Source organism: Bubalus kerabau, chromosome 6, assembly GCF_029407905.1.
Source record: "Bubalus kerabau isolate K-KA32 ecotype Philippines breed swamp buffalo chromosome 6, PCC_UOA_SB_1v2, whole genome shotgun sequence".
NCBI lineage: Eukaryota > Metazoa > Chordata > Mammalia > Artiodactyla > Bovidae > Bubalus > Bubalus kerabau.
This window is the reverse complement of record NC_073629.1, coordinates 93868418-93886077: the sequence shown is the minus strand read 5'-3', so window position 1 is coordinate 93886077 and position 17660 is coordinate 93868418. Positions and strand designations below refer to the sequence as shown.

Genomic DNA, 17660 nt, shown 5'->3' with positions numbered 1-17660 from the left:
AAGGAAGAAGTATATACGTTATTGATTTTTCCTTGTATCTAGAGGTGTATAAGAATTTTCTCTGTAATTTTCACTTATTACAAATTTTATAACCCCTACACTATGTTTTTACATTTTGTGTACATTGACATACTTGTTTAAATAGAAGTATTTAAGGGTATTTTGTTTGAGTCTAGAAATTTAATTTTTCAAGATAATTACATTTTCTTTCAAGGTCTGGCAGATTGTGTCATGGCTCTTGGGTTTGAAAAGATGGAAAAGGGACCCATTGCAATAACCGTGAGTCTCAATTATTTTTATTTCAGAACTGTTATAACACTGTGAGAAAACTTTGCCCATTGTCTGCCATAAATAGAGCTCGCAAAAGCTGAAAAATGAGATTGTCTATGTATGCATGCATGTGTGCTGAGTCACTCAGTTGTGTCCAACTTTTTGCGACTCCATGAATTGTAGCCTGCCTGTCAGGCTCCTCTGTCCCTGGAATTTAAGGCAAGAATACTGGAGTGGCTTGCCACTTTCTTGTCCAGGGAATATTCCTAATCCAAAGATCAAACCCTCATCTCCTGGGTTTTCTGCATTGGCAGGCAGATTCTTAACCACTGCGCCACCTGAGAAGACCATATGTATGCATCAGTTCAGTTCAGTTCAGTTCAGTGCTCAGTTGTGTCCGACTCTTTGCGACCCCATGAATCGCAGCACGCCAGGCCTCCTTGTCTATCACTAACGCCTGGAGTTTACCCAAATTCATGTTCTTTGAGTCGGTGATGCCATTCAGCCATCTCATCCTCTGTCATCCCCTTCTCCTCCTGCCCCCAATCCCTCCCAGCATCAGGGTCTTTTCCAATGAGTCAACTCTTTGCATGAGGTGGCCAAAGTATTGGAGTTTCAGCTTTAGCATCAGTCCTTTCAATGAACACCCAGGACTGATATCCTTTAGGATGGACTGGTTAGATCTCCTTGCAGTCTCAAGAGTCTTCTCTAACACCACAGTTCAAAAGCATCAATTCTTTGGTGCTTTCACAGTCTCAGCTTTCTTCACAGTCCAACTCTCACATCCATACATGACCACTGGAAAAACCATAGCCTTGACTAGACGGACCTTTGTTAGCAAAGTAATGTCTCTGCTTTTTAATATGCTACCTAGGTTGGTCATAACTTTCCTTCCAAGGAGTAAGTGTCTTTTAATTTCATGGCTGCAGTCACCATCTGCAGTGATTTTGGAGCCCCCCCCAAAAATATGACACTGTTTCCACTGTTTCCCCATCTATTTCCCATGAAGTGATGGGACAGATGTCATGATCTTAGTTTCCTGAATGTTGAGCTTTAAGCCAGCTTTTCACTCTTTTCTTTCACTTTCATCAAGAGGCTTTTTAGTTCCTCTTCACTTTCTGCCATAAGGGTGGTGTCATCTGCATATCTGAAGTTATTGATATTTCTCCTGGCAATCTTGATTCCAGCTTGTGCTCCTTCCAGCCCAGCATTTCTCATGATGTACTCTGCATATAAGTTAAATAAGCAGGGTGACAATATACAGCCTTGGCGGATTCCTTTTCCTATTTGGAACCAGTCTGTTGTTCCATGTCCAGTTCTAACTGTTGCTTCCTGACCTGCATATAGGTTTCTCAAGAGGCAGGTCAGGTGGTCTGGTATTCCCATCTCTTTCAGAATTTTCCACAGTTTATTGTGATCCACACAGTTAAAGGCTTTGGCATAGTCAATAAAGCAGCAATAGATGTTTTTCTGGAACTCTCTTGCTTTTTCAATGATCCAGCGGATGTTGGCAATTTGATCTCTGGTTCCTCTGCCTTTTCTAAAACCAGCTTGAACATCTGGAAGTTCACGGTTCACGTATTGCTGAAGCCTGGCTTGGAGAATTTTGAGCATTACTTTACTAGCGTGTGAGATGAGTGCAATTGTACGGTAGTGTGAGCGTTCTTTGGCATTGCCTTTCTTTGGGATTGGAATGAAAACTGACCTTTTCCAGTCCTGTGGCCACTGCTGGGTTTTCCAAATTTGCTGGCATATTGAGTGCAGCACTTTCACAACATCATCTTTCAGGATTTGAAACAGCTCAACTGGAATTCCATCACCTCCACTAGCTTTGTTCATAGTGATGCTCTCTAAGGCCCACTTGACTTCACATTCCAGGATGTCTGGCTCTAGGTGAGTGATCACACCATCATGATTATCTGGGTCATGAAGATCTTTTTTGTACAGTTCTTCCATGTATTCTTGCCACCTCTTCTTAATATCTTCTGCTTCTGTTAGGTCCATACCATTTCTGTCCTTTATCGAGCCCATCTTTGCATGAAATGTTCCCTTGGTATCTCTAATTTTCTTGAAGAGATCTCTAGTCTTTCCCATTCTATTGTTTTCCTCTACTTCTTTGCATTGATCACTGAGGAAGGCATCTCTCCTTGCTATTCTTTGGAACTCTGCATTCAAATGGGAATATCTTTCCTTTCTCCTTTGCTTTTCGCTTCTCTTCTTTTCTCAGCTATTTGTAAGGCCTCCCCAGACAGCCATTTTGCGCTTTTGCATTTCTTTTCCATGGAGATTGTCTTGATCCCTGTCTCCTGTACAATGTCACGAACCTCCGTCCATAGTTCATCAGGCACTCTGTCTATCGGATCTAGTCCCTTAAATCTATTTCTCACTTCTACTGTATAATCATAAGGGATTTGATTTAGGTCATACTTGAACGGTCTAGTGGTTTTCCCTACTTTCTTCAATTTCAGTCTGAATTTGGCAATAAGGAGTTCATGATCTGAGCTACAGTCAGCTCCCGGTCTTGTTTTTGCTGACTAGATCCTGGTAATTTAGACAGTAAAGAATCTTAGAGATAATTTTGCTCAGCACTTTTATTTTGTGAAACTTATGTTCAGACAAGTTAGATGATTGAATCTGAGATGGACCTCTGTATTTAATTTGAAACATTCAAATTTTATTCATTCATTAAAAAATTAATTCCATTCAACAAACTGAAGAGTGTCAATAAAGTGGGACTTCTGTTTTCCATAATGGCAAGTCAGGTTTTTAAATCATTTCTCCTAATGATCACAACTGAAATATTTGAATGGAATAGAAATAAGATACCCTGAAGACACTGAAGAACTAACAGGAGAGGAACTGCAGGTGAATGCCAGAAAATTAAGATCAGCATTAGAAATTGTTTTTGCCTCAGAGGCCTTTGATCAGGAAGCCTTGACCTTCCATTTTGATGGCCCCCTAGGATGAAGGGGAAAGTTGTCGAAGCTCAGGTGCTCTGAAAATGAGAAATTTAATACCCACTCTCCACCTTTAACTGGGTGGACTCTGTAGGGGTAAACGTTTTAGGTAAAGGTGAACACAAAGTAAAATTGTCCCCTTTGATCTGATCTGATCCCCTACATCCTCTTTTTCCCTTCAGGAGATTACAGGGAGAATTGCCTTGGCACTGAGCTGAGCAAGGGGGAAAAAAAGAGGACAAAATAACCAGAAAACTTTTCACTGAGAATTAAGAAACCTAAGGCTATTTTTATCTGGGACTGCTGCCAAAATGCTCATTTACCTGGGTGGTGAAAGAAACATCAGGCTATGAATTGAGTCTGGACTTAGGCTCAGCTGGTAAAGAATCCGCCTGCAATGTGGGAGACCTGGGTTCAATCCCTGTGTTGGGAAGATCCCCTGGAGGAGTGCATGACAATCCACTCCAGTATTCTTGCCTGGAGAATCCCCATGGACAGAGGAGCTTGGTGGGTTACAGTCCATGTGGTGGCACGGAGTTGGACACAGCTGAGCAACTAAGTACAATACAGTACATGAATTGAGTCTAAGTTGGTTCCAGATTGGTACCAATTACTTTCTACCATTAAGTTGCACTCAACAGAAGCAACTGCAAATTTTCTTTTGGAGGAAAGCATCTTCCTTCTAGGCTTTGAGAACTATTCAAGTAAGTTTTCAAGGACCTGCAATTAAAGATAACCAAGTGTTAAAGAAACAAGGTACCATATTTGAGGACCAGGAGAAAAAAGGAATGGTAAAAAGTGATCTCTGCAGACCTCTAAAGCTAGATACATTGGATACAGATTTAGGCATACTGGATGTGAGTTTGAGTGAACTCTGGGAGATGGTGATGGACAGGGAGGCCTGGTGTGCTGCGATTCATGGGGTCGCAAAGAGTCGGACTCGACTGAGCGACTGAACTATGTTTAAAAGAAAAGAAAAGCTTGAAAATACCTCAGGGGTATAAGAAACTGCAAAAAGGGATATTGTAGGCTTTGGAAAAATACCAAATAGGATTTATAGAATAAAAATGAAATATTTAAAATTGAAAATTCAAAAGATAGGTTTGATAGCCAATTATACATGATTAAAAAAGAATTTCTAGTGAAATGGGACTAGAAGTAATTATTTAGAGTACACTCTAGAAAGAAAAAAGTTTGAAAATAGGCAGGAAGTTATGATATATGGAGAATAGTGTGATGTTATAATAAATGGATAATTGGAATTAATGGGGAGAAGTGGTGAGAGAGAAAATAGGGCATAGGCATTTTGTCTGTCTTTTCAGAAAATTAGCTGTTAGTTTCATTTATCTTTTTAATTTTCTTTTAAGCCTCTATTTCATTTATTTCCTCTCTAATCTTTGTTATTTTCTTCCTTCTAATGATTTTAGGCTTCGGTTATTCCTTTTTTTCTAGTTCCTTGAGAGAAAAGTTAAGTTGTTTATTTGAGATCTTTCTTGTTCTTAATATAAGCATTGTTATGAATATCCCTTTTAGAACTGCTTTTACTGCATCCTACAAATTTTGATGTATTGTATTTCCATTTTTGTTTGTCTCAAGGTACTTTATGATTTCTTTTTTGACTTATTGGTTGTACAGTAGCATGTTGTTTAATATCTACATATTTGAATTTTATAGTTTTCTTTCTGTAATTGTTTTCTACTTTTAAACCATAGTGGTTTGAAAAGATGCTTCCTGTGATTTCAGTCTTAAATTTCTTAAGACTTGTTTGTGGCCTAACATATGATCTATCCTGGAGAACATTTTGTGTGTGCTTGAGAAGAATGTATTCTGTTGATTTTGAACAGAATGTTCTACAAGTCTCTGTTAAGTCTATCTTGTGTAGTATCTTGTTTAAGGCTGGTGTTTCCTTATTGATTTTCTGTCTAAATGATCTGTTTATTGATGAAAGTGGAGTATTAAAATCTCCTACTATTATTGTATTGCTATCTATTTCCCTCTTTAGATCTGTTAATATTTGCTTTATGTATTTAGGTGCTGCTATGTTGGGTGCACAAATATTTACAAATGTTATACCCTCTTTTTGGTCTGACTCATTTATCATTGTATAATGACCTTCTTGTCTCTTAGTACAGTCTTTGTCCTAAAGTCTATTTTGTCTGATTTAAGTACAGTCAACCCTTGAACAATACAAGTTTAAACTGCATGGGTCCACTTTTACATGGATTATTTTTCAGCAGCAAATACTACAGTATTTGAAGAAACTCATATATAGATATGTCACAGTGAACTGCAGAACAAAAGAAAAAAAAAGCAATACAAAAGCAAAGAGAATAGTGGGGTTTAATATCTTTGTTTTGGGGCCACACTGCATGGCTTGTGGTATCTTAGTTCTCCAACCAAAGATTGAACTTGGGTTGAACTGTAAAATATTTAATTGAACTGTACAGAACTGTACAATATTTGCTACTACAAATATTACAGTTGGTTGAACTTACTGATGTGGAACTGAAGATATGGAAGAGCCATGGATATGGAGGAATTGCACTTATAAATTATATATTATATGCAGACTATAAATTATATGCAGCTTTTCAACTGCATGGAGGGTCAGTGCCCCAACACTCATGTTATTCAAAATTCATCAGTATATATCTACTGTAGCTTGGTTTTGGTTTGCAGTTGCGTGGACTATCATTTTCCATCTCTTCACTTTTAGTCAGTAGTCCTTACATCTGAAGTGAGTCTCTTACAGGCTGCATATAGTTAGGTGTTTTTAAAAAATCTGTTATTAACTGTGTGTCTTTTGATTGGAGAATTTAGTCTATTTACATTTAAGGTGTTATTGTTAAGTATAGACTTACTGTGGAGAAGGAAATGACAACCCACTCCATTACTCTTGCCTGGAAAATCCCATGGACGGAGGAGCCTGGTAGGCTGCAGTCCATGGGGTCGCTAAGGGTCCGACACGACTGAGGCGACTTCACTTTCACTTTTCACTTTCATGCATTGGAGAAGGAAATGGCAATCCACACCAGTGTTCTTGCCTGTAGAATCCCAGGGATGGGGGAGCCTGGTGGGCTGCCGTCTATGGGGTCGCACAGAGTCGGACACGACTGAAGCGACTTAGCAGCAGCAGCAGCAGCATAGACTTACTGCCATTTTGTTAATAGTTTTCTGGTTATTTTGTAGGGTATAGGTATTATTTGAAGAGATAATGGTTAGCATATAACTTGGACTGGCAAAGGACACTAATCTATAGATTGAAATTCCAGTGACTCCAAAGTAGAATAAATAAAAAGAAACTCATATATAGATATGTCACAGTGAACTGCAGAACAAAAGAAAAAAAAAAGCAATACAAAAGCAAAGAGAATAGTGGGGTTTAATATCTTTGTTTTGGGGCCACACTGCATGGCTTGTGGTATCTTAGTTCTCCAACCAAAGATTGAACTTGGGTCATCAGCAGTAAAACACAGATTCCTAACCACTGGACTGCCAGGGAATTCTCTTTTAGTATTTTCTTTGTATGGAGACTATTAGTACAACACAGGTTATAGACATTCTTTTTGTGTATCTATGGATATTGAGTTTGGGCACATTAGCTTTAGAATAATTTTACCTTCTATTTGTGAAAAAGTAATTAGAAAATTATTAAATGAGTGTTTTAAGCAATTTGAAGCAACTTCTAAATGAATTTTTTGACGATTTTAAGACTAAGGGTCTATAAATTTGGTTATTGACATCATTTTAAAAAGTTGTATTTTAGTTAAGAGTTTCCTTCGTGACTCAGCGGTAAAGAATCTGCCTGCTAATGTTGGAGATGCCAATCCCTGGTACAGGAAGATCCCCCAGAGAAGGAAATGACAATCCACTTCGGTATTCTTCCCTGGGAATTCCCACAGACAGAGCCTGGTGGGCTACAGTCCTTGTCAGATATGACTTCGTGACACTTGCCCACCACCATTTTGTTAAACCATAGTCTCTTCATCTTAAAAGTAGTCTTAATTTTAGTAATAATCATTTGGTAATGGTTTCTACTTTTTAGTTTTGTTTCTCCAGTGTTAAGTGTATAATTTCTTATATATATATGTTTTCCCCAAGAGGGGAGTTGTTTCTTTAATTATATACTTGATGATTCTTTAAAATATGAGTATCTAGGAACTGATCTCTCTGGTAAATTCAGATTTTCCTGTAGAAGGTGCTACATTATAAAAATAGAATCATTGTTAGAAAATGAGTTGAAGACTTTTAGCCTTTCACTTGGGATTATATTGTTACCTAATGCATGAGATCAATCTCATTCAATTTTCTGTGTTCTAACATTAAAGGACCTCTACCCCATATTAATTTAAATCCATGTAATATTATCTCTTAGAATCAAAAGAGTGGTTGGAACATCACAGGCCTTCCAATCAACAGAAGCTATTTCCCATTTTCCCTTAGAGAGCATTTTAAGAAAATGGTTTAAGCTAAGTTGGGTCTTAAATATAATTAAGGTATAGTAACAATTTTTTTTTTGTTTTTGGTGGTGTGGTGTAGGTTTTGGGATGTTAGTTCCCCAACCAGGGATTGAACCTGGCCCTTGGCAGTGAAAACGTGGAATCCTAACCACTGGACTGATAGGGAATTCCCTAAAATTGCTATATAATAAATAAGAATAATAATAAAATAAAGGTAATTATTGATCCTCCTGGAGGAGGAAATGGCAACCCACTCAAGTATTCTTACCTGGAGAATTCCATGGACAGAGGAGCCTGCAGGCTATAGTCCATGGGGTTGCAAAAAATTGGACACAACCAAGCACATACATACACAATTAAAGATCAAGGAAGACAAGTTGTTTCTGGTTATGGGATAAAACATCATAAGCCAAGTCATGAATGTTGGAATGAATATAGTAGGTTCAGGGGACAGTTTGAAAAACTGGATTGCAGGGTGGCAACAGGAAAAGATGCCAAATAAGATGGTTAGGTGATTGGCTAACAGAGGTACTTAATATTTATGTCACATGATACATAGATGTTTTTCTTTCGTAGTTAATGGTAGGTACCTTGATAACTTTTATTAAAACTAGAAAATAGTAAAATTCATCCATAGTCCGGTAATTTTAAAAAGTAAATATGTTAAAAGTCGTTTTCTGATTGTTTAATATTGTTCAAAAGTATATATGTTAAAAGTCATTTTCTGCTTGTTTAATCCTATTCTTCAGAGGTAACCAGTATATTTATATGTCCTTTCTTTTTTCCGTATTTATAGAGATATCTAAATATATTCATGTACTATACTACACACACATACATACTAACAATGTTAAAAAAAATTTGACATGTACGTGAAGAAGATGAAAAATTTTATACATATTGCTTTTTCACTTTACAAATGGACAGATTTCCTGGTTCAAACATGTTGATAAACTTCCTTATTTTTTTTAAGAAATTATTATATTTTTTAATTGAAGGATAATTGCTTCACAGAATTTTGTTGTTTTCTGTCAGACATCAAATGAATGATAAACTTCCTTATTTTTAACAACTTCTTAGTATTCTTTTTCATGGCCATAAGGTTTTCAATTGATCCCTTCTGCTTTTCTGGTTAGATGGTTTACTTTTAATTTTATACGTGTTTTGTTTTTTTGTTTTGCTGTTACAGTGCTCCAGTCAACATTCTTGTACATAATATCTTTACTTTCTCAAGCAGTTCTGTCTTTTTTTAATCCTTTTTTTCCCTCCCACTATCCTCAAGCTAGTATTTCTGTAGGACAGAAGTAATTTAGACAATGTTTTAGTTAGAGGTGGCCCTGAAGATGTTGTACCGGTAAAGTGAAGCCATAAAGCCCAGAGTGAAGTAATTACCCAGTGCCATACGACCAAGTTAGCAGTTAGTGATACAACTGTTGAAGAAGGCAATGGCACCCCACTCCATTACTCTTGCCTGGAAAATCCCATGGACGGAGGAGCCTGGTAGGCTGCAGTCCATGGGGTCGCTGGGAGTCGGACACGACTGAGCGACTTCACTTTCACTTTTCACTTTCATGCATTGTAGGAGGAAATGGCAACCCACTCCAGTGTTCTTGCCTGGAGAATCCCAGGGACGGGGAAGCCTGGTGGGCTGTCATCTATGGGGTCGCACAGAGTCGGACACGACTGAAGCGACTTAGCAGCAGCAGCAGCAGCAGATACAACTGAGACCAGGTCTTTTGATCCAGAGGTGCTTAGCTGAAACTGATGCCTCCTGGCTTGTACCAGCTTGCAAGATCTGATTATGCATGCCTTTTTTTTTTCTATCTTTGCTTTCAGTGACATCATGCTAGCATATTCAAATTGGTCACTGCAGGATTATTTACACCCCCAAAATCGACAAATACTATCAGTAAGACCTCCTTCATCCAACATGAGCCTATTGAATATTTTACTAGGAAACCATTGATTTAAATCTACCATCTTTCTACTTGTTTTCTTTTGTTCAATATCTTCTTTATTCCTTTTTTCCTCTTTGTCTTCTTTTCTGTTCATTGAGAATTCTTTATAATTTTATTTTGTCTGTTTTATGATCATATTAACTATACCTCTGGAGCTTTGCTTTTAGTGGTTTCATTAGGGTTTACATTCATCTTTAACTTATTCACAAACCCCCTTTAAGTAATGTTATGACTGTTCGCTGTAGTATGTTACATGAATCTTACAAAGTGTTTTTTTGGTTGCCTCTTCCTAGAAGCACATTTTACTATACATGTTATAAGCCCCTCATCAGTGGGCTTTTTGTCTTAAATAGTCAATATTTTTAAATTTTAATTAAAAAATTTTTATTTATAGCTGCACTGGGTCTTCATTGCTGCACATGGGCTTTCTGTAGTTGCAGAGAACGGGGGCTACTCTAGAATGTGGGCTTCTCATTGCAGTGACTTCCCTTGTTGCAGAGCATGGACTCTAGAGCCCAGGTTCAGTAGTTGCGGTGCATGGGCCCAGTTACCCCAAGGCACGTGGAATCCTTCCAGACCAGGGATCAAACCCCTGTTCCCTGCATTGGCAGGCAAATTCTCAGCCATTGGACCATCAGGAAAGTCCCTCATCAATTATTTTTTGAACAGATACTTAAAAAAGGAACCCTTATATTTTTTTCCACATGTTTATCATTTTCAGTGCTCCTTATTCCTGTATTATTGATCAAGAATTTCCTTTAGGATTATTTTCCTTCTGCCTGGAGAATCTGCCTTACCACTTCATATAGTACTGATTTGCTGGTGATATATTCTCTCAATGTCTGTGAGTTCTACTAGGTCTTTATTTACCTTTTTTTTTTGAAAGATATATTTGCTGAGTACAGAACTCTTTGTCAGCTTTACTTTATCTTAGTTCACTGTCTTTTTGGCTTTCACTGTTTTCAATTTAAAGTCTGTTATCATTCTTATTTTTTGTTCCCCTATACTTAATGTATATTTTACTTTGGTTACTTTTAGTATTTTTCTTTCTCACTGGTTTCAAACAGTTTTATTATGATGTACCTTGGTGTAGTTTTATCATGTTTTGTGTTATTGGGGTTTGTTGAGGCTCTTGGCTATATGAGTTATAGTTTTCATCAGATTTGAAAATTTTTCATCCATTATGGCTTAAACTATTTTTTTCTGACTTTTGTCTCTCTCCATCTTCTCTTTTCCTGACTCCAGTTATAATATCTCTAAACTTCTTGATTGTTGTTCCACAATTCACTGATCTTGTTCATTTTTTTAAAGTTTTTTTTCCTCCTCATGTTTTAATTTGTTATTTGCTCAGGTTTGCTAATCTGTGCTGCATTGTTTAGTCTGTTAATTTCATTGAGTTTACTTTTCAGACAATGTATATTTTAGCTCTAAAAAAATTTTGACTCTTTTTTATATCTTCCATATTTTTCTTTGTCATGTTCATGCTTTTTTACCTTCTTGAACAAATGGAGTATGTTTATAGTAATGTTGCAGGAAGAGGGACCTCTTCCAGGGCCCAAGAGTGGGCTCTTGTCTAACACTTGGAAATGAATTATCTGAGGAGACACACGTGTTGACAAAGCAATATGACTTTATGGGGAAGGGGCACCCAGGTAGAGAGTAGTAGGGTAAAGGAACCCAGGAGAATTGCTCTGCAAAACTCGCAGTCTCAAGTTTTATGGTGATGGGATTAGTTTCCGGGTTGTCTTTGGCCAATCCTTCTTTGATTGGCCAAAGACTCAGTCTTTCCTGGTGGCGCACACATTGCTTAGCCAAGATGGATGCCAGTGAAAGGGATTCTGGGAGGTGGTCAGACACCTTTTGACTTTTCCCAAACTCTCCTGGTTAATGGTGGCTTATTAGTTCTGTGTTCCTTACCAGGACCTCCTGTTGTAAAATAACTCACACAAATGATTACTATGGTGCCTGGCCAGAGTGGGTGGTTTCAGTCAGTGTGCTTCCCCTAACAGTAATTGTTTTAGTGGAGTTTATTTATAGTAATTGTTTAACATTAAAACAATTCTGTCATCTGTATCATTTCTATTGATTGATTAATCCATTCTTTACAGGTTGTAGTCTTCATTTCATTGCTTGCCTCATAACTTGTGATTGAATGTTAGACATTATGAATTTTGCTTTGTTGGGTGTTAACGGAATTTTTGTATTCCATTAACTATTTAGGAGTTTGTTCTGGGATAGTTGTTTTTTAGAAGTGGTTTGATCCCTTTGAGATTTGCTTCTATGTTTTGTTAGGCAGAATCCAGAACAGTCCTTATTATTCCAAGGCTGAACTGAAGCTGCTATTCAAACAGTAACCTCAGGATTCCATTGATGCTCTTTGTGTTAGGAGATCTTTCCATTGTGGTTTTGAGAATAAAACTATTCCTGGCCCTATGGGAACATTGGGAATTATTGTGCCTGCTCCTTTTCAGTGACTCTTTCCCTGGTCTTATTAGTTTCCTCATATTCATGTGTTGATTAGATTCTCTAAAGACTCAAGGGGAGCTCTCCAGATTTTCAGAGAGCTCTCCCTCTCTTCTCTCCATTACTCTTCTCTGTGAGTTCTTTCAGAGATCCCTGTACTAAGCTTTATGTTGTCCATTGTTTGAAAACAGTCACTTTGTATATTTTGCTAAAGTTTTTAAATGTTTAAGATAGAAGGGTAAATCTGGTTTCTGTAGTCCATCATGGCTAAAAGCAGAAGTGTATATAATTGTTTTCATTAACATCCCTTTCAACATAGATATTATTTTCCATATTTAAAAAAATTTTTTTAGACTTTTTTTGACAGAAAAACTTTCCACTGATGGAAATCCAAACATAATTTTATATATTTATTTTAAAGATTTCTGTGTTCACAGATTCCACGGGACCCATTTATCAATTGATTTTATCTTTATCCTTTGGATTGGCAAGTTGCTTATCATATCTAACTAATTTTCCTTGTGTAAGCCTATTCTTTCTTAATATTATTTTTTATATTTATTCATTTGTTTGGCTGCACCCAGTCTTAGACCCTGCACACAGGATCTTTGATCTTCATTATGATGTATGGGCTCTTTTCGTTAAGGCATGTGGGGTTTAGTTCCCCGACTAGGGGTTGTTGACTGAAAAGATGCACAATATGAGAGTTTTGAGTTAAGTTTTATTTGGGACAAAATCAGGACTGCAGCCCAGGAGCGGGTACCTCAGATAGCTCTGAGAGACTGCTTCAAAGAGGCAGTCGGACAAGGTCAATATATGATTTTGGTGAAGTGGGAGTTCAATGCAGTCAAGCGCTTGCTTTACAAAAGGTTTTCTGCTGGTCAGAAGGAGCTGATGTCACCCTGAACGGATTCAGTGCTTTTCTACACATGAAGAGATGCAAAGACTGGGATCATCTGAAAAGATCTAACTATATAAACATCTGTTCTACCAGATTCCCTGGAGCACAGAGTGCCTCACTCCACCCTGAGCTCACTCTAGGGGAAGTGCTAAAGGTCGACAGATGCAGCAGCACAGGCTCAACCTCTACAGAGACAGATGGCAAATGCCTTTGTTATTGTCGTTCAGTTGCTGGCAAATGCTTTTGGCAAGTACCAGTTTGTAGTTGACAGGATGAAAGTTGGCTCCCTTGCATTGGGAGTGTGGAGTCTTAGCCACTAGACCACCAGAGAAGTCCCTCTTAATCTTTTTTTTTTTTTTGAGTTTTTTTAAATTGGAGAATTGGGAAGATCCCCTGGAGACGGGCATGGCAACCCAGTCCAGTATTCTTGCCTGGAGAAGTCCATGGACAGAGGAGCCTGGCAGGCTATAGTCCATGGGGTCACAAAGAGTTGGACATGACTGAACAACTAACACACACACATAGTTGATTATAATGTTTTGCCAATCGCTGCTGTACAGCAAAGTGACTCAATTATGCACATATATACACTCTACTTTATGTTCTCTTCCATTATGATTGATCACTGGATATTGAATGTAGTTCTCTCTGCCATACATTAGGATCTTGTTGTAAACGTAATGTCTACCAACCCTAGACTCGCAGTCCACCCCTCTCCCTCCCCCTGCCCTTTGGCAACCACAAGTCTATCCTCTAGTTCTTTGAATCTGTTTCTGTTTTGTAGATAGGCTCATTGCACCATATTTTTGACTCCACATATAAGTGGAATCATAGTATTTTTCTTTTCTTTCTGATTTACCTCAGTTGGTATGATATTCTGTAGTTACATCGATGTTGCTGCTGCAAATAGCATTATTTCACACATTTTTGTGGCTGAGTAGTGTTCCATTGTACATACGTACCACATCTTCTTCATTCATTCATCTTTTGATGGACATGAGGTTGTTTCCATGTTTTCTCTATTTTGAACAATGCTGCTATGAACATAGTAGTGCATGTATCTGTTTGAATTATAGTTTTGTCTGGGTATATTCCCAGTAGTGGAATTGCTGGATTATATCGTAGTTCTGTTTTTAGTTTTCTGAGACGCCTCCATAGTGTTTTTCATAGTGGCTGTACCAACTTACATCTTCACCAACAGGGTATAGGTATGAGGGTACCCTTTTCTTCACAGCCTCTTCAGAATTTGTTATTTGTAGACTTTTTAATGATGGCCATTCTGACAAGTGTAAGGTGGTACCTCATTGTAGTTTTGATTTGCATTTCTCTAATAATTAATGGTTTTTAAAAAAGGCAGAGGAACCAGAGATCAAATTGCCAACATCCGCTGGATCATGGAAAAAGCAAGAAAGTTCCAGAAAAACATCTATTGCTGCTTTATTGACTATGCCAAAGCCTTTGACTGTGTGGCTCACAATAAACTGTGGAAAATTCTGAAAGAGATGAGAATACCAGACCACCTGACATGCCTCTTGAGAAACCTATATGCAGGTCAGGAAGCAACAGTTAGAACTGGACATGGAACAACAGACTGGTTCCAAATAGGAAAAGGAGTCCGTCAAGGCTGTATATTGTCACCCTGCTTATTTAACTTATATGCAGAGTACATCATGAGAAATGCTGGGCTAGAAGAAGCACAAGCTGGAATCAAGGTTGCCGGGAGAAATATCAATAACCTTAGATATGCAGATGACACCACCCTTATGGCAGAAAGTGAAGAGGAACTAAAGAGCCTCTTGATGAAAGTGAAAGAGGAGAGTGAAAACGTTGGCTTAAACCTCAACATTCAGAAAATGAAGATTATGGCATCTGGTCCCATCATTTCATGGGAAATAGATGGGGAAACAGTGGAAACAGTGTCAGACTTTATTTTTTTGGGCTCCAAAATCACTGCAGATGGTGACTGCAGCCATGAAATTAAAAGGCGCTTACTCCTTGGAAGGAAAGTTATGACCAACCTAGAGAGCATATTCAAAAACAGAGACATTACTTTGCCAACAAAGGTCCGTCTAGTCAAGGCTATGGTTTTTCCAGTGGTCATGTATGGATGTGAAAGTTGGACTGTGAAGAAAGCTGAGTGCAGAAGAATTGATGCTTTTGAACTGTGGTGTTGGAGAAGACTCTTGAGAGTCCCTTGGACTGCAAGGAGATTCAACCAGTCCATTCTAAAGGAGATCAGTCCTGGATGTTCTTTGGAAGGAATGATGCTAAAGCTGAAACTCCAGTACTTTGGCCACCTCTTGCAAAGAGTTGACTCATTGGAAAAGACTGATGCTGGGAGGGATTGGGGGCAGCAGGAGAAGGGGAGAGAGGATGAGATGGCTGGATGGCATCACCGACTCGATGGACGTGAGTTTGAGTGAACTCTGGGAGTTGGTGATGGACAGGGAGGCCTGGTGTGCTGCAAATCATGGGGTCGCAAAGAGTTGGACACAACTGAGCGACTGAACAGAACTGAACTGAAGAGCATTATTATTTACATTTTAATCATTTTCATCCTCATTACTTTCTATTCCCTCTTCCTTCAAATATGAATGCTAGATGAGCCGGGAATTTATCTGTTTTGTTTATTGTTTTATCCCCAGAACATTTAGCAGTTATTTGCACATAATGGGATTCTTTATACATGTTTCTTTTTTTTTTTGTACTTAAAAATTATTTATTTTTAATTGAATGACTGATTTTAGTCATACTGTCACTTTTTGGCTTACTCCACACTTCTAATTAACAAACGTCTTAAACACTGTAATAGTTGAAAGAGATAACGTATCATGTCGAGTACTTATGAAAAAATTTTTTTCTCCTCTCTTAGGTTCAAGATAGGGCTAATCCAACTGATAAACATGTTGAAGTCATGGTCAACAAGTATGGATTCTCTCCCGGACCATTTGCTCCTCAGATGTTTGGGAATGCTGGAAAAGAGCACATGGAAAAATATGGTATGTTAAAAAAATTTAAGGCTTATTTTTAGTTATATACACATATTTATTAAGGAACTGTAGAGGATGCCAGTTTGTATAAAATATGAAATGGTTTTTCAGTTAAGTTGAAATAGTCTTTGTTGAATTTAGTTGTATTTATACAAATGACATCATATTGGAAATACCTTGGATGTTCCAAAACAAGACACTAAAGTAGGAAAAATAACATAAATCTTCAACCATGGACTATAAATTGAGGCTTATCAGTATTGAGTACAGTATTCTCAGTACTTGAATCCATCAGGAGTCCATCATCATTTGTCAATCCATAGTGTTTTATTTTAAATTTAATTAAATTAATTAATTTATTTTTGGCTACACGGTATCTTCTTTGCTGCATGGGCTTTTTCTTGTTTTGGCAAGTAGGAGCTACTCTCTAGTTCAGTGCACAGGGTTCTTACTGAGATGGCTTCTCCTGTTTTGTGAAGCATAGGTTCTGGGGCATGTGAATCTTCAGTAGTTGTGGCACATGGGTTTACCTGCCCCATGCCATGTGGACTTTGCCCAGACCAGGGATTGAGCCCAAGTCCTCTGCATTGGTAGGCGAATTTTTAACCACTGAACTACCAGGGAAGTCACATAATGTTTTGGGAGAATGAAATTGCGTAGTTGATTTTTATTTTGTAGGTGAGCATCCTAGCTTTTTGACTGATGATCAGTGATTGATCTGCATTAGCCAGTTAGTTAAAGCATGGTGTAGTGCAGAAAGAGTTTTTTTTTTCCTTTAATTTTTATTATATCACCCTGTGTTCTGTGAGATGAGAAAGAAAACAGTTGTGCTTGAAAGTACAACATTCCTATTCTTTGCAGGAGAAATACCATAGGTTTGATAACCAAGATCAAGTAATCAGAAACGAAAGAAATCTTCAAGGAAGATGGTAGGATGGCATAGAGGAGACTGATAGTTTGGGGCCATGGGAATTTTCTTCCTTGTAGCTATTTGTTACCATTTTAAATTCTGTTCATTCCAGTCTGGCTTCCCCTCTTTCTCAATGCTACCACTGATCACCACATTGCCATAGGAAGTAAATACTGCTCAATACTGTTTTAATAGACCTCAGCACCATTAGTCCCTTTTGATCACTTCTTTCTTAAAACATATTTTTCTCTTGGCATTTGTAACACCTCATTCTTCTGCTTTTCCTTACCTCTTTGGCTATTCCTTGTCCATTTCCTTTTGAATTAAATAATTTATTTAAAATATTTAGCTCTTACTGTATTGCAGGCATTGTTCTAGGCACTGAAATATACAAGTACTGTTGTTCGATCGCTCAGTTGTGTCTGATACTTTGCAACTCCGTGGACTGCAGCACGCCAGGCTTGCCTGTCCTTCACTATCTCTTGGAGTTTGCTCAAACTCATGTCCATTGAGTCGATGATGCCATCCCACCATCTTGTCCTCTGTTCCCTTCTTCTCCTTTTGCCCTCAGTTTTTCCTAGCATCAGGGTTTTTTCTCATGAATTGACACTTTGCATCCGGTGGCCAAAGTATTGGAGCTTCAGCTTCAGCATCAGTCCTTTCAATGAATATTTAGGCTTGATTGCCTTTAGGATTGACTGGTTTGATCGTGCTGTCTAAAGGATTCTCAAGAGTCTTCTCCAGCACCACA

General features: G+C 38.0%; 1 protein-coding gene across 3 annotated transcripts in view; it reads left to right on the top strand.

The window, feature by feature from the left end:
• The window catches only part of LOC129655438 (sterol carrier protein 2), a 115877-nt gene that overhangs the window by 12843 nt on the left and 85374 nt on the right, over positions 1-17660 (top strand). For all 3 annotated transcript variants that reach the window (XM_055585853.1, XM_055585852.1, XM_055585854.1), the window contains 2 exons: positions 215-279; positions 15882-16008. In XM_055585853.1, the coding sequence (XP_055441828.1) occupies positions 215-279; positions 15882-16008 (192 nt within the window). The remainder of the gene's footprint in view (positions 1-214; positions 280-15881; positions 16009-17660) is intronic.